Source organism: Chelonoidis abingdonii, chromosome 8, assembly GCF_003597395.2.
Source record: "Chelonoidis abingdonii isolate Lonesome George chromosome 8, CheloAbing_2.0, whole genome shotgun sequence".
Classification (NCBI taxonomy): domain Eukaryota; kingdom Metazoa; phylum Chordata; order Testudines; family Testudinidae; genus Chelonoidis; species Chelonoidis abingdonii.
The window spans coordinates 76,439,258-76,457,491 of record NC_133776.1 but is presented as its reverse complement, the minus strand read 5'-3'; the positions used below and the strand labels follow the sequence as shown (position 1 = coordinate 76,457,491).

General features: G+C 38.9%; 1 protein-coding gene and 1 long non-coding RNA gene across 2 annotated transcripts in view; one reads left to right on the top strand and one right to left on the bottom strand.

Annotated features, from left to right (window-relative positions):
* The first annotated feature begins 2,720 nt into the window (after positions 1-2,720).
* On the top strand, positions 2,721-17,087 carry LOC142047205 (uncharacterized). Its single transcript, XR_012656408.1, has 3 exons — positions 2,721-3,233; positions 7,479-7,563; positions 17,015-17,087. It is a non-coding gene; the product is annotated as an uncharacterized LOC142047205 (long non-coding RNA).
* POF1B (POF1B actin binding protein) overlaps positions 13,502-18,234 on the bottom strand; it is a 57,153-nt gene continuing 52,420 nt past the window's right edge. Inside the window, exons 14-15 of the mRNA XM_075068741.1 lie at positions 17,072-17,186; positions 13,502-13,806 (exon numbers count right to left, since the gene is read on the bottom strand). Of these exons, the coding sequence (XP_074924842.1) occupies positions 17,078-17,186 (109 nt within the window). The 3' untranslated portion in view covers positions 13,502-13,806; positions 17,072-17,077. The remainder of the gene's footprint in view (positions 13,807-17,071; positions 17,187-18,234) is intronic.

Here is an 18,234-nt window from a genome sequence, read left to right as displayed (position 1 = left end):
TCAACGGATTTTGTCATGGATCACCTCCTGCATCTGAGAGTGCTGCAGCCTGGCAGGGGTCCCTGCTTCTTCAAACACTGCACACTCCACCAGAGCTCAGGCCTCTTCAACAGCATTCCTGGTGCAGTTCCTACCCAGGATATCTGAAGAACGGTGACATGGTCCTCCATTCACTCTCTCAGCATGCACTATTCAATAGCTCAGCAGGCCAGAGACGATGCAACCTTTGGAAGAGCAGTGCTCCCATCAGTGGATGACTCTGACCCCACCTCCTGAACTTGAGCTTGTGAATCACCTGATCGGAATGGACATGAACAAGCACTTGAAGAAAAAACAGTTATTCACCTTCTCGCAACTGTTCTTCTTCGAAATGTGGTCTACATGTCCATTCCAATACCCAGCCTCCTTACCCTTCTGTCGGAGTAGCCATCAAGAAGGAACTGAGAGGGTGGCGGGTCAGCAGGGCTCTATATTGAGCGCCGTAAAGGCGCAACTCCAGGGGGTGCCTAGGCCAACCTGACGGATGCTGCTATGGGAAAATCTTCCAGCTACCGTGCACGTGTGCACCACCTGCTTGGAATGGACATGATCAACACATCTCGAAGAAAAACAGTTACGAGAAGATGAGTAACCATTTTTTCTTCGAGATGTGCAGTCCTTATCTGTATTCCACTACTTGTCCTCCTTCTCCACTGCTTCACATAATGACTAGATTTGACTAGAGAAGGATCAGTCTGCCCCATCCCAACCCTTATATCCTCCATATAGAGCATGAGGAGAGCAGGGACGCAGGTGCAGACTGACTACTTGTAAGAATTCTATGGTCTTAGGTCAGTGGACTGCAGGAATACCCACAGTGGAATACAGGTAGGAACCAGGCATCTCGAAGTACCCCAGTTACAACAAGGTAAGTAACTTCCCTTTTCCATTATAACTAATTTTGACTCTCTTCATGAGGTTGGGACTCTTCATATGTACTCTTAAAGCAAGAGGAAAATTTTGGAGGCAAGAATTTTTAAATCAATCTGACAAGCTAATTTTGAATCATGACCGCTGAAAAATTGAAATGATTTGGAGAGGGGAGTGGAGGGGCATTGACTCTCTAGGCCTCATATCAGTCTGTCATTCTGAGGCTGTGTAGTCCAAGGAAAAGTATTGCAGGCATATTCCATAATAAAATATTTTTGCTAGAGACTGTTGGGGAGACCCAAAAAAGATATGTGACGTTTACAATATATCACTGGTCAAAGCAGAGCCAGAGGATTGATGATTGACAGGATCCAGTCACCGCTTTTGCAAGTTGTTCCTTCACTAATTTGAGATCAAGACAGGACTATCTGGATAGTTCGAGGGGCTGAAGGTAATGGAAGTTTTTTCACAACTAGCCTGTTGAGGTAAAGGCCCATGTCCTCAAAGGCATTAGGTGTTTAATTTCTTCTGGGAATGGGAGTTAGGTATCTAAATAACTTCAAGGATTGAGGCCAAGATGTCTTTTTCACTAGCCATTGCTCCTCAAAGGGCCTGAAAACTTTCTTTGATAGGGAAATTCTGACCTGTCTCATGCTGGGAGCCCCAGACTCATCTGAATGAAAAGGCTGTAGTGGATTTACTTTTAAAGGGAGAATTTTACCACCTTTTGATAATTAGTTGGCCATAATGTGAGTATTTTTAAGTATTGGCTACTTTGGAGCAAGGCTATCCAACTGGATGGAACAGTGATCTGCCCCAATAATCTTAACAATTTAGACAACACTGAACATAAAGTTAATGTCTTAAACCTTATTTTACCAGGTGTAGAATATGTATATTTTAAGCATTTAAAATTATTTTTTAGATATTATATGTCTGTACAGGTTCAACTGCAACTGTTACGTGATCAATATCCCATATCCTAAATAGTCTTTTTTGGCCTGAATACAATTCTTCCTAAATATTTACTTATGCTTTATAATATCTTCTCCTGTATAATCTAGGCTCCCACTATTTGTAGATTGGATAAAAAATAGCAGCTGAGAAACAAAGTAAATAAATTAAAGTTACATCAAATTATTTAACAAAGGGAATTCAAAGGAGGAAACAGAGCTTATGTCCTGGGATTCTTAGGTGAGATTGCATATACAGCATACTGATCCTCAGTTGTCTAAAGTATAAGATTATTACAACTAGAAAGGGAGTCGCCCATCTCGTCCTGTTATCTTATGATTAAGTGAACAACATAGTTTTTTCTTTAACTCTTGAAGTGTGTTTGCATGAGAGAAAGACAGAGGCAAGAGCAAGTTGAAATAGTCAAAATTAGAGCAGCAGAAGTGTTGAGTATAGTTCCTGAGTTCCTCACCAGAAATGAATGGTTGCAATCTGCTGATTAGCTAGAGGTGCAAGAAAGTATCTCCTCTTGTGTGACTTAAATACTTTTGCAAAAATGAAATATGAAAATATTAAGTATCTAAAAACTGTCAAAATGTGATGAAGCAAATAGTTTGCAATCTAACAGGCTCTTATATTCTCAGTGCCTCAAATTTCTACTTTTGAGGAGAACAGTGACCCCTAGTAGGAGATGTTAAAGTAAACAAACAAACCTCTGTATCAAAACTGTCAAAAATAAGCAATGGGTAATAACTTTAGCTGAAACATTACATAGCTAATGAAACTTTCAGTTATTTAATTTTCTGCAGATTGTAAAATTCGCTTGCAAATACACATTCCATGATTCATAATGTATGTAGCCATTTTGCCACAGTGAGCATATAATTAATTGCATTTAACACGGTACAGTTTAATAATACCGGAAACAGATTGTTGATCTTTATCAAAACATTGACACAATTACAATAACTAATTAGGGTTTTGTATAGTCTGTTTCATCTACCAAAAATTAGATTTAAAGTATGGAATTTTGATGGAACATTGAGTGGACAGATAATCTGTCCATCTGTTTAGAGAGCTGAGTTTTGCATCTCAAGCTAATCCCGAGATCTCTTTATCTTAAATGTCTTGAAGTTTAAGCACTTTCTTCATGTGTTAAAGCTTAAAAAATAAAGCATAAAACCATTTTTTGTAGTGGGAAACCGTTCAGTCCTTCATACATTATATACAAGCAATTTTCCCCTTGGCAAGTCAACATTAAAGAGCCCTCAGCGATCATCCTTAGTTATTCTGTCATTGTCTCGATGGCAGCTGGGCTAGCGGTGGCTCTGTCAGTACTACTTGCTGCAGAAGTATTAAGGCTGGTGCAGGTAACCTCTTGGGTTATTCTGGGGGAGTGTAGCCAGACTATTTTATGAATATGCTTTACAAGATGCATTTTAATTTCATCATCTAGATGTACTTTTACATTTAGTACTACAGTTTATTTTCTACATATCCTCATAATAAGGTGCATAAGTGGTGCCAAACATTGTATGGTCTGCATATAGACTGTAATGGGATATCTGCATCAAATACATTTTGAGAAACTGGCCTGATGGCAGAAAGTATGCCAAACAGCCTATCTTCAGAAAAGTAAAACATGTTTCGTTAACAGCTGAAATGAAATATAAAGTGGCAGGACAAACTTCTAATTACAGAAAATGAAATCAGAACTAGGATTTAACAAAAAATGAACACTCCATGTATATTTCATTGTAACTAGGTAGCAATTAAGAGAAAGTTCTAAAACTGTTTTTGTTAAATCCTACTTGCAAAAAAATTTTAAAACATGGTTAATGAACACGTTTTTCAGCAAGAGAGCTTACCTCAGGAGGGAGTGGTTCTCAGTGTTATCAGAACAATCCATTTCATTTACAAATTGAGTTCCTACTGCCTATGAAATGCAAATATTAGAATGGGGTGGCAGGCTGGTAGGGCAAGTGCTCATTGTGATACTCCTTTGTGTGGGGGCTCTCATATGAGGCAAAGGTGATGGATGGAGGAATTAAGGTGTGGTGCTTAGACCCATAGTTGGAGGAAGCTTCACCTGTTTTTTGATACGACACTATTCGAAGTAGCACACTGTGTAAAGTGAGCTCTGCTGTAAAGCTGTACTCTGCCCTGTTTTATAACACTAAGATGATGCAAGTGCTACTGGCCATGTATATGCTGCTTGTGTGCCTGTTAATCTGATGTTTGCTCATGCAAGAAAGGAAACTTATAAATACACAGATGGGGTTGCTTTAAAATGTCAGACTTTTTTATTGTACTTTATTGATTAATTGATGTAAATTTAAAGCTACAGGCATGTAAAAAATAAGTGATTTGTGTTTATCTCATAAGTTTTGTTAGCAGTTAACCATATTCAGAGAACCTTAATATTACATGATAAATGATATGTCAAATACTATAATCAAAGGTGGAAAGAGCCACAGTAGAAAAGACAAAAGTCCATATTCCCATTTCCCATGCTCATGGTATTTGAACAATGGCTTGAGTACTTCCTACACCTTTAACTGTTAACAATATTGGCATATGGCCAATACACACCAAAGTTTTATGTCTGAATAGAAGACACTCCTACTCAGGACCAGCACCAGGGTTTCTCGCGCCCTAGGCGCATGGCCATTTCGCCGCCCCCCGCACTGATCCCGCGGCTCTGGTGGAGCTGCCGCAGGCATTCCTGCAGAGGGTCCGTTGGTCCGTGGCTCTGGTGGAGCTGCCGCAGGCATGCCTGCGGGAGGTCCACCAGAGCCGCGTGAGCAGCCGACCATCCGCAGGCATGACTGCGGCAGCTCCACCGGAGCCGCGGACCAACGGACCCTCCGCAGCCATGCCTGCGACAGATCAACCGGAGCCGCCTGTTTCCCCCCCCCCCGGCAAAATGCCGCCCCCTCAATAATCCTGGCACCCTAGGCGATTGCCTAGGCTGCCTAAATGCTAGCGCCAGCCCTGCTCCTACTAAGTAAGACAATAGCTAGTAACTCTGCTTCAGTAAACAGCATATACAAGCATGGTATTTTTGCCACCAAAACTATGAAATTTTGTTTACATTTTTTGTTTCATACATTTTAAATGATGTAAGTAAGGGAAAAACTAAAAGCTTGATGGCATGATAATTTTTCTTGGTCATGTACTGTAATTTAAAATGGGCTTCATAATATAAAGTTAAATCTAAAAAATGATTATCCCACTGTTGCATCTAAATGTTTGTGATCTTTTTTAATAAACTCCACAGCTATAGAATTAACTAAAACTTAAATAAGTGAAAAACGCCTTTTTTTGGCAAAAGAATGTCAATTTATTTTTAATATGTACTTCCTTTTTATCTACAGTTGTTTCCTGTACACGGACAAAATATATTAGCTGTTTTAAAATTCATGTTTTAATAAAAATAGTTCTGTAAAAATATAACTTTGAATTATATACATTTAAAATACACAGTACTTAGTTATCAGGAGAACTGTGAATTAATTGCAATTAACTTGTGATTGACTCAAAAAAAGTAATCGTGATTTAAAAAATTGTGATTAATTGCACTGTTAAGCAATAGAATACCAATGGAAATTTATTAAATATTTTTAGATGCTTTTCTACGTTTTCAGATATATTGATTTCAGTTACAACACAGAATGTAAACTGTACAGTGCTCACTTTATATTATTTTTTATTACAAATATTTGTACTCTAAAACTGATAAACAAAAGTAGTATTGTTCAATTCACCTCATACAAGTACTAGAGTGCAATCTCTTTATCATGAAAGTGCAAGTTACAAATGTAGGATTTTTTTTTGTTACATAACTGCAGTAAAAACCAAACCAATGTAAAACTTTAGAGCCTACAAGTCCACTCAGTCCTACTTCTTGTTCAGCCAATCACTAAGAGAAACAAGTTTGTTTACATTTACAGGAGATAATGCTGCCCACTCCTTAATTACAGTGTCACCTGAAAGCGAGAACAGGTGTTCACATGGCGCTGTTGTAGCTGGCGTCACAAGATATTTACGTGCCAGATATGCTAAATAGTCATATGCCTCTTCATACTTCAGCCATTGTTCCAGAGAACATAAGTTCATGGTGATGACTCTCATAAAAAAAAATGTGTTAATTAAATTTGTGACTAAACTCCTTGGGGGAGAATTGTATGTCCCCTGCTGTTTTACCTGCATTCTGCCATATATTTAATGTTATTACAGTCTCAGATGACGACCCAGGACATGTTCGTTTTAAGAACACTTTCTCTGCAAATTTGACAAAATGCAAAGAAGATACCAATGTGAAATTTTTAAGATAGCTACAGCACTTGACCTAAGATTTAAGAATCTGAAGTGCCTTCCAAAATCTGAGAGGGACGAGGTGTGGAGAAAGCTTTCAGAAATCTTAAAAGAGTAAGACTCTCATGTGGAAACTACAGAACCAAACCACCAAAAAAGAAAATCAACTTTCTGCTGGTAGCATCTGACTCGGACGATAAATATGAATGTGTTAGTCAGCACTGCTATGGATAGTTAACCAAGCAGAACCTGTCATCAGCATGAATGCATGTCCTCTGGAATGGTGGTTGAAGCATGAAGGGACATATGACTCTTTAGCGCATCTGGCATGTAAATATCTTGCGGCACCGGCTACAACAGTGCCACACAAATGCCTGCTCTCACTTTCAGGTGATATTGTAAACAAGAAGTGGGCAGCATTATCTTCTGCAAATGTAAACAAACTTGTTTATCTGAACGATTGGCTGAACAAGAAGTAGGACTGGGTGGACTTGTGAACTCTAAAGTTTTACATTGTTTTAGTCTTGAATGCAGGGTTGTTTTTTACATTTCTACATTTGGAAGTTCAACTTTCATGATAAAGAGATTTCACTACAGTACTTGTAGTAGGTGAATTGAAAAATACTATTTTTGTGTCTTTTACAGTGCAAATATTTGTAATATAAATAAAGTGAGCACTGTACACTTTGTATTCTCTTGTAATTGAAATCTATACATTTGAAAATGTAGAAGCTATCCAAAAATGTTTAAATAAAAGGTATTCTATTATTATTATTTAGCTGTGCAATTAATCTTGATTACTTTTTTAATCGCTTGACAGTTCTAATTGTCAGTTATAGTTCTGTTATTGGACAGTCTCATTAATTGTCCATTTTTTAAATACAAATACATATAAAACTATAGTAACATAATGAGGAGTGTTAATAAAAACAAAGGAATTCAGAGAGTGATAAATTTTTATCCATAGCTCCATCTCTTGTGGATTCCGTACTATAAGAGTGGCTGCATATTTGCAGAGACTTCTACAATAAAGAACAAATGAAGATTAAGGAAAGTTTCTTTATTTAACTTTGAATTTTCTAATAATTCTTCTTTTAATCCAATTAATTAGTTTGATGGGAGTTTTTTTAACCTCTGAATTATTTTTACATTTCTACTATTTGTATCACTATGGAGAAGAGCATTCAAATAGATCACTGATTGGCTTTTGTAAACCTGAAAGACTTTTAAAAGTTATTGCTATAAACATTTCAATATCTCGTATTCGATAGTTTTAGTAATTTTGCAGTTTTTTTAAGGTGTCTTCTCGCTGCATGAAGTATTCAACAGAGGAGCGTTGCAAAAGTCTGGATGTACTATGAAGCCTCCAAAATAATTTTTACTGTAAGTTTTGAATATTTTCTGTTGACTCTCTTGCACTATTTACTGTGATGTCTAGAAGTATTTGGTCTATTTATGCTAATTTGACAATCTGTAAGACAATTCTTCTGTTTAGTAAAGGTTCCATTACTGTAGCGCCTGGGCACGGTTTATATAGGTAAAAATAATACCATACAATAGCATCTCCAAAATGAGGAAAATACAGTTTGACTACGTAACAATCAACCCAGCAGCAGCAGTAGTCTATGAGGAGATTCCAAGGAGAGCATTAATGGAACGCTTTGCTTCTCTGTGGTCAGTTTTGGCATGTATCTTGTAGGACTGAATTTCAGGGGTGACATTCTGCTACCAGGAATGCCCTGTACCTGCAGACGTTACCATAGAGATTTGACAGCCTAAGCTTTCCTTCCAAATGCTTTTATCATTGGTAGGCACTAGGGGAAGAAAGGATACCAATGCTGATGATCACCAGGAGTCAGGAAGGGAAATTTCTTTCTGTATAGCAATGCATGGTTGGATACATGCATAATCACTATGGGAGTTACTTCCTGTCAAGCTTCACCTATTGGGTAGTGCTGGAGGCAGGATAGCAGAGCAGACAAACTTATTCCTAGAGCTTTAAAAATTATTTTAGCATAAAATAACCTGGCAGTAAATCATGGTTTTAAGAGTTTTGTATCCATAGACCACTGACAGCACTCATTTAGCAATCAGAAATGTTTGTCCAAATAAAAAACTACATAATCTCATAGTATGTATATTTTTTGTTCTATTGTTATGTGGATACTAAAAAAAGAGGACTTGATCAGTTGTCACTCTGCCTCTAATTATCTTACATCTCAGTCATATCTCCTGTATCCTATTCCAAGTGAATTGTTTTCGGGGTGGGGGAGGGTGTATGTGCGCACGTGCGCAATATTTAGCTGTTGTATGGTGCTTTTCATCTGTAGAGCTAAAAGTGCTTTGCAAAGAAAGGAACTCTCTCTATTGTACAGATGTTGTAACTGGAGCAAGGTCATGCAGCAGGTCAGTGACAGAACTGGAGATATTTGGCTCCACGAATTTAGAAGATTTGCAGCCACACTAGGTAGAGCTTGCAAGTTTCTTGACTCAGACTTTGTCTCACCGAGTTTGTAATTTCTTGAAAATAAAATGTATCCATATACGTTTTTCAGGGCTTAATGTTGGGTGTATGTGTAATGCTTCTGTGTTTCTTAAAGCAGATAATTGCAAGTACTGTGATATACCCATAGATACTCCTTGAACAACAGATGGAAAAAAGTTTGAGAAAAGAGGCACATAAACATTGGTTTTGCAGGATAAAAATGTTTTATTCTCTATGTATCATACAATTTACTAGAGGTATAGATCAAGAGAAATGTTGTACCATCCACATCCAGTGTGGTTGGGTGGAAAAAAAAAATCACCCATTGCAGTGGGATCTTTGAAGAGAAATAACTAAGGTTTTTTTTAGTGTATTTGTTTTGTTTTTTTGTTTTGTTTTGTTTTTTTGCCCCCAAAATATTTATAAAGAGTGAAAAATTGATGGGATTTTGCTCTTTGAAAAATTACTACACAAAAATGGCATATTAACTCCCGATTCTCAAAGAAAAACAGTGCTGCTCTTGCCTAACAGAAAGTAGAATGGGACCCAGCAGCTGCTTCTTCATTGTGTTTCACATTTTCAGGCAGTTCAGCCAGTACACAGCATCCCATTATCAGCTGCAATGTATCAGCAGTGTTCAAATGTGCAAGTAAATGGTTGCAACTTGTAAACAAAGACAACTTTGGTCCCCATGCAAATAACATTAATGGTGGCTAGATTTCATATGCCCCAGATATGTCCTATGTTGTTGCTGTTGTGGCGGTGGCTAGGGATCCACATCAGTGAGCAGCCCTTCTACTAGATCCTGTACCAAGACAATTCCTGCCCCAGTGGCATCCTTTCAACAAAATCCTCAGCGCCCCCATGCACAGGAGAGGTGCTGTTTTGTTTCCACAATGTCCCCTTGTCTCAACTGTCATATCCTCCCTTTCAGCTCCCATCCAGGGTTAGGAGGTTAATGATGATCCCCTTTTGAGAGGGCTTTCAGAGTCAGCAAAAAGGAGCTTACTGATTGTAAATAGGAGGCACAGGACCTTAAGGTGGGTAGTTCTGACCAGCCAAGATTTACTGCTTTTGAGGAGGAATTGCATGTGACTGCACTACTTTGGGAAAACATGGGCACCTGTGATAGGATTATTTGAATTACTTACATGAGAGGAGTTCTTTTGGAAAAAATATGGCCCTTAATTATTACAACTGCCAAGTCAATAAATCCTACAGGCTTTAAAATGTAGAATACACCTTTTGTGGTAGACATAGCTAGCTATACATAAAGAGAGATGTACAGCTGTATATATACAGTGCTCTTTCATTATGGACATAATTGTGTGTGTGTGTGTGTGTATGTGTGCGCGCGCGCGCAAATACATACCAGTCTTTTATATCTAGATACACACTGTGGATGTCTACAGTGCTAGATGTAGATAAAGATCGCTGGCTGTACTTGACTATCTAAAGATATAGCTTGCTGAAGCCATAGATAGCCATCTTTGTCTATAGAGAGCTACAGATAGAGATGTTAGGTATAGCTACATATAGATTGTGGTTATATTGCTATGGCAATAGATATTTGTACATAGCTATGTACAAAGATTTAGCTATAGATCTAGCAGATGCGTTATCATTTGACAACTCAAGACATACTTTTTTACAGGACTATGATAAATTTTGTACAAAGGGTGAACATAAGGGTACAGACTGTCAAAATGTACTTACGTGACTTCTCTCTGCCCCCCCTCCCCCAGTCTAAAGCATTCTTCCTTTACTTGTGTGCTGCTTGTTGAATTGCTTCCAAGGTAGTTGAGCCAGAGCGAGAGAAGACTAAGATGATGCCAGCGAAGATAGTTAGCCATACTTATTTTTAAAATGAAGTTATTTTCCCCTCCTGTTGACTCAAAGTAACTGTTTTGTTTTTTAAACAAGAAGCCATTTTATTCAGGCTTCCATTTTACTAACCCTGTCGTACTGGCTGTTTTGCGCCAGCAGAATTATGCCATAGCCGTTAGGCAGACCACATTTTGACAAACAATTCCCCACCTTTTCATGTGAATATCTTCTAGCATCATCACTTACTCTGTAAATTCCTTTACTTTGGAAGGGAAGGCATGTGAATGTCATATTTGCAATATAACTAAATGAGAATTATTTTTAAATGGTGTAAATGTCAGTGTTTAATAATTTGTAGAAAGCTATTTTGTCAGACATTTTTTAATTAACTTAAAGACCCTATTTCTACAGGGAGAGTCTGCTTGGCCCCACAATTTCTTATGGCTAATGTATGCATTAGATGTCAGAGTTTGACACCAGTGTCTGATCGTACTCCCCATTAATATCAGTGACAGAATGCCCATTGGATTCAGAAGGGCAGAAACAAGCTCTAAATAGGAAAATTGCTTTAGAATGAAGGAAATATTTGAGTTCTGGCAAACTAAAGCTTCAGTGTGTCTGAAGTTGCGATATCATAGGTAATGTCAATGGGCAGTTTGTCTGAGTAAGGATGGATGCATTAGTCCCTTCTGAACATTTGAATGGTCAAGTTTTGAAGTTGCCTTCAAAGTCTTTGAGAAATTTTTGCCCTACAACTTTAGGGTGGAAGGGGGACAGTAACTGTTTTGATATTCTCAAAAATATTGATCATTTCTTTGCTGCTGGTTTATAGCCCTTTGCACCACTAGAGTAAGCACAGACTGTAGAGCAAACACAGCTTTATGCCTGGCTCTCTCCCCTGAGTACCCTTCAGCATACTCTGCCTCCTCTCCTTAGATCCTGCATGGAGGATTTGGGGTCTAGTAACAGTGTTAAATAAAAATGTAGCATCTAGTAGCCTAGCCATTTAGATCAATCAATGTATCTAAAGAATTAAACAATAGGTATTAGATGTTTTCTAAAGCAGATGGACGCATGGCTGGAAGGTTTTGTTAACAGAAAATTAAACTTGCACGCTATATTTTATTAATAGACAAAGAATGTTTATTTCCCAGCTATTATCGCCCATAGGTCACAAATGTTCTCACCAACATATATATTGACTATCTGTATGGATATAAAATGGACTCCAAGTGCCTATAATATAACTAAATCAATCCACAGAAATATAGAAAAGGAAAACCTTTACAAAAGCAATTAAAAACTAGCACCTATTTAAATACTGTAGATCCCTTAATTCCTCTCTTCCCAGTATCTTCTTATATATATTTTTTGAAACCTCACCCCATTGCTTCAACTTACTACTTTTTCTATTTTATCTCTTATACCAAAATCATTGGGACACATTCTGTGGTCCTGAATCAAGTGGGAATTTTGCTCCATTAGCAACAGAATACAGCCCAAGCACTATTTTCATTCTACTTTTCCCAATATAAAAAATGTATACACCACATTCTTGAAATTTTGATTTACAAGTAAATTTCAAGGATCTTAAACTATGCATAGTACAGATAGTCTCAGCTGTTTTTCAGTTTATAAAGGTTCAGTCAAAAACCTATTTGTATGATCTCTAATGTACTTAGTTTCCTTAAATTTAAAAGTTTACAAGATTATTTTGCCAAATTATAGATGATGATTTTCATAAAATGTATCTGCTAAATTAGTATTCATCACTTATGGCCCAGCACTGAGGAGCTGGATGGAGTTCCTCCCAAGTTAAAGCATTTTGGTTAGTTTATGCAGAGAAGTTATCAGAGAGGTAACTTTTACTTCTAGAATTTCTCATGCAGGTTTGAGATCATAATTTTTCTGTGTGTGTGTTTTTTTTTTTATGTAAACTTCACTGATTACATTTCCATTAGTTCTAGATACAGCCTGTGGCTTCACTTAGCATTTGATCTCAGCATGGACAGATGAGAAGAGAAGTGCAGGATTGGAACCAATGTAATATCCGTGAAGTAATAAAGTAACGTATATACTCGTTCATAAGCCAAATTTTTTTTAGTAAAAAGGGGAAGCACCATAGCTGGAGGTCAGCTTATGAACCGGTATAGAGAAGGAGAGGTGGGACACAGCCCCTCGCCCAACAGAGGGAGTAAGGGGAGGCAGCAGAGACAGAAGGGAAGAGGCAGCGCCAGAGTCTCTCTGCTTCTGGCCACGCTGCTCTTCCCCCAGCCTCCGAAGCAGCTGCAGCTCTGGGGTTGGCAGGCTGCAGCTATGCTGCTTGGCCCTGCCCCCCAGAGCAGGCTGTGGCCATGCTGCCCAGCCCAGCCCACTGGAATATGCTGCGGCTGCGCCACCTGGTCTGGCCTGCCAGAGTAGCTCCAGCCAGGTCAGAGACATCCTTCCCTGGCCCTCTGCAGATAAGGTGGGAAGGGATGGGATGGGGTCAAGTGGGGGGTGGTCAAAGGGGTTACTCCCAGCTTCTCCCCCCCCCCCCCAAATTTCCCCACCAGGTGCTGTCCCGGCCTGTCAGGGTAAGCAGCTGGCGTGCTGGGACACTCTTTACTTAGTTTACCTCCATGCCTGTGCACACTTGAGGTAAACAAACCATCTCGGACCACCAGTGGCTTATCCTGATGGCCCAGGAGCCAAAGTTTGCTGACCCCTGAATTATAGGGTTGGCTTATAAACGAACCGGCTTATGATCGAGTATATACGGTAACACTTTACAAGATTTTCTAGCATTAGAAACTGGTACCCCTATTTTAAACACTTAAGTGTATCAAAATCATGAGTCCCCCCCACCCCCTGCAAGAAATGCTGATGTGCTTACCACACAGGTATATGTCAAACTTTACCATGTCATTTGTAATCGATGTAATTTTGCCTCTACCGTTTACAACTGTTATGACTATTATTCTTCACTGTGCATGCAGAGAAAAAGCCAACATGCAAACTAAACTCCTTAGTAGTGCAGCAAGTAAGACAGAGGAATGGATAATACCCTTTACTCAATGTGGTCTGGAATGACTAAATATCATAATGCATGTTCTTCATCAGCTAGAAGTTAATTGCTTGCTTCGATTGCTTTTCTCAATCCATTATTTCCCACTGTGTGTCTTTAACACATGCACCTTAGCTCAGGGAAAAGCCTGGTTCTAAATATTAGACTGAACCTTTTAATGATGCAAAACAGCAGCAGGTAAAGTAATGATAGTCATTTGGTATGAGCGCCTTTGAACAGATCCAGCGACGGTCCCAGCTGCTCATTCCTAAAAGAAATAAGCAGTTAGTTGCATGGAAGTTATTCCTGTCACAAAACAAACATCACGTTAGATTTAACATATGTAAAAATTTTGCTGTACAAGTGTTTACAAATAAAAATCTATGCAAGGAACACGATTGTTTTTATATGATTTGGTATCTGAAACCCCTGGAAAGTCAGATACCTAAGTGAATAGCCTTAGTTCCCATTTAGTGTCTAACTTTAAGCATCCAGGTTTAAATATTCTGGTACTCGTGGCAGCATGCTAGTCAACTGCTACTTATTTTTAAAAACTGCAGTAATGAGCACATAGGTGCTTTTGAAAATTTTACTTATTTCAGTGACAAAAACTTGCTTAAATACTGATAATTTTTTGTGGTAACTGATACAAACTGAAATACACTGCCTCATCTGTTGTTGCAGTAGCATTTGTGATGTTACAGGTGAAGCTGAAAATAAAACACTTCTAGTATAAACCTGTGTTGTTGTAGGTTTGTAACTTAAGTAAAATTTCTTTTCAACTGAAACCTGCTACAGTTGAACCTCAGCGTTATGAACACTTTGGGAAGGGCGTAACTCTGAACAAAATGTTATGGATAGTCTCTCAAAAGTTTACAATTGAACACTGGCTTAATACAGCTTTAAAACTTTACCACGAGACAGGGCCGGCTCCAGCGTTTTTGCCGCCCCAAGCTGCAAAAAAAACCAAAAAGACGGTAAAAGCCGTGATCAGCTGTACTGCGCCGCTTCATTCTTTGGCAGCAATTCGGCAGCAGGTCCTTCCCTCTGAAAGGGACTGGGGGACCCGCTGTCGAAGAGCCGGACGTGCTGCCCCCTCTCCATTGGCCACCCCAAGCACCTACTTCCTGCGCTGGTGCCTGGAGCCGGCCCTGCATGCAGAAGAAAAATGCTCCTCTCCTCCCCTCTCCCCCCCCCTTTTTTTAAGTAGTTTACATTTAACAGTACTGTACTTATTGGTCTCAGCTGCTGCTTGATTGCATACTTCCAGTTCCAAATGAGATATGTGGTTAACTGGTCAGTTCGTAACTCGGAGGTTCTACTGGTTAAAGATCTTGGGTGAAAACCTGGTGCCATTGACTTAAGGGGTGAAATTCTGCTCTCATTAAAATGTGGGAGGGATTTTTCATTTAGGGAGCTGTCCTGGTGTTTGCAGGAGATAAAAACACAAAATTTCTCTCAGCTTATAGTACACACTCTCCCTCGCCTGTAGTGAAATAAACAAACATGTTTAACTTTCAAACAGGCTCCAACTCCCCCTTGTGATTTCTTTAGAAGTATATCTTTGCATACCCAGGCTTGAATTTAGTTGCATGCACCTGTTACATCTGGATTTCCTTTAGGCTTGATGATGATTGAATAAGTAAGAAAAACCTAGTCTTCCATTACAGCTTTCCCTTTTTAGAACTACTACTCATTTTCTTCCCTCATTCAAATTTGCTTTTATGTCCAGCCACCATTGCAAACTCTGTCTCTACAAATTAATTTGTTAGTTTTCCTCTCTAATCCCACTCCCTGATTTCATCTTTACTGGCAACTCCTCTGATCTTTCTGTTTTTGCTGCTGCTTCCATATTCAGTCTGAGTGTTACTAAAACTCCCTCTTGTTTAAACACTTGACTATACATTGATCATCTCTCACTTTGCAAAAGTAATTCTACTTGTGTGGTCTCTCTGCAGGAGTGTTTTGGTGAGAAGGGTTAGAAACACTTTCACCCTGCCCACCGCAAACATCAGACTCTTATCTTTCACTTCAAATTCTACACCTCTACCACCACCTTTCCCCCTCAGTCCTCTCTTACATCTCCTTGTACTCAGAATTGAGTGTACTCCTATGGTGTCCCCTACAGCAGGGACTGACTCCCAGTTCTCCCCTACCATGCTCTCCACTCTCTCCTTAAAAGCCACCAATCTTTGTTTCTTCAGTGAAAGGAACTGGTTTGTCTGTGTGAAGTGCCAGCTAAGTTTACGGTGCTGGATGTATGTATATTATTTATATTCAGGGTTAAAGTACTGCTCCCCAGAAATCTTTGTCTGCAAACTACTTGTCTCCAAGTTTGGATTCGCTTAACATTGCATTTTTCAGGAACATAACTACAAAGTTAAGTGAGGAGTTTCTGTAGTTGGAAGGGTGGGGGCTTTAGTTTACAGCAGAGGTTGGCAGCCTTTCAGAAGTGGAGTGCCGAGTCTTCATTTATTCACTCTAATTTAAGATTTCATGTGCCAGTAATACTTTTTAACATTTTTAGAAGGTCTCTTTCTATAAGTCTATAATATATAACTGAACTATTGTTGTATGTAAAGTAAATAAGGTTTTTAAAATGTTTAAGAAGCTTCATTTAAAATTAAATTAAAATGCAGAGCCCCCTGGACCAGTGGCCAGGACCTGGGCAGTGTGATTGCCACTGGGGGGGAAAGGATAGCTCAGTAGTTTGAGCACTGGCCTGCTAAATCCAGGGTTGTGAGTTCAGTCCTTGAGGGGGCCACTTAGGGATCTGGGGCAAAATCAGTATTTGTGCTGCTAGTGAAGGCAGGGGGCTGGACTCAATGACCCTTCAGGGTCCCTTTCAGTTCTAGGAGATAGGATAGCTCCAAAAAAAAAAAAAATCAACTTGCATGCCACCTTCAGCACACATGCCATAGGTTGCCTACTCCTGGTTTACAGCAAGCAGAAATTCCAGGCAATGCTATGGGGGAACCCTTAAGCTGCTTGTAACTGTCTCAGTTATACCAAACTCCAGTGCAAAGGAGCAGCCCAGGCTTCAGAGGGCATAATGATGGTTTGAAGCCATCAGAGTCCCCAGGCTTTGAGTTTTGTACAAGAGCCTCTTATTCACCCACTCTACTAGTTTATTGAGGGTGGTACATCCTATTAGAGATAACAGAAAATAGGGCACATTTGCAGTACTACTTATGGTGTAATATCAATAAAAACTGTAACCCTTTCAAAAGCTAAAAGTAGGGTTATAAGATATGATACAAGTAAAGTAAAGGCTATTTCTATTATTCTTCACTAGCATGCATAGACCATTTTTAGAAATGTCACTGTACTTGTCTATTATGAAACATTCTCTAGGCTGTTCTTACTGACTCATTGCTCATTTTGCTACTTTATTTACTGAAATAGAAGCGAAGCCTCCAAAATAGGTTTTGTTGAATTAATTCTTTTTTACAAGTCCATTTTTGGTTTCTTTACAGTACTGAACTTGCACATCGACAACAAGCAATGGAATATAACTAACATGGATAGCTTACATGTTTCTACATTGCTTCAGTCTTCTCAATTACAATAGTCTCCGTTTGTCTAACTGGTGATGAAACCATGTAGTCATCAGACAGGAGACCAAGGATTGGATATTGGTTCATGTACCTGCATAAAAAGTTGTGCAAAACAGTAAGTGGAATACTGTATGTCTCTGTTAAGCTTTCTAAACACCTATGTCCAAAGCAGTTTCTTGCCTTGGAGGACCAAATTCTATCTGCCCCCACAATACTCATTTCTAGATTAATTATTGCACCCAAATTTGTTTAAAAAGAGTTAAGTAAATATCTAAAACAGTTTTTAAAAGGCTTAACTGATTCCAACCAAAATTTTCTCTCTCCTCAAAGGCATCCACTTCAGAAGTGTTTCCACACATATTAACTTTTTTTTAAAAAAAGCCAAACACTCATTAATAATTACAAACTATATGTCATGATTATGTCCAACACCCATTAATTAGCATTAAGGGATGCTCAAAGACACAGGCATACAGTTGCAGAGGCCAAAAAAATAAATAGCAACATACAGACTGTAACTGTTTACTGTTCTTTTGACATGTGTGTTCCCAGCTTTGGCAAAACAGCAGTAACGTAGCTCTCATGTTGTTTCTTAACCTTCGGATCTGTTTGCGAGGAGGTGTTTTATCTGAATCCACTCTGTTATCTTCCTGCTTGTTTCCTTAGAGCACTGCTATTAACTAAACCAATGCATGCTTAAAAGTAAACATTCCCATAACGCAATATAGCCATACAGTATTCATAAATTAATACAGATCAGTCCCCATCCTTCACACTCCATACACAACCAAGATATACTTTAAGATTAATAAATAAAATAAAAAAAAAAGGCAGTGAGGCCTTTAAAGTTTCTACTGTTACACATGTCCTGAGTGAGCTGGGCTCTCTTCCGAATTACCTACACTACAATCTAAGGCCTGGTCTACACTACGCGTTTATACAGATTTTAGCAGCGTTAAACCGATTTAACGCTGCACCCGTCCACACTACGAGGCCCTTTATATCGATATAAAGGGCTCTTTAAACCAGTTTCTGTACTCCTCCCCAATGAGAGGAGTAGCGCTGAAATCGGTATTACCATATCGGATTAGGATTAGTGTGGCCGCAAATCGATGGTATTGGCCTCTGGGCAGTATCCC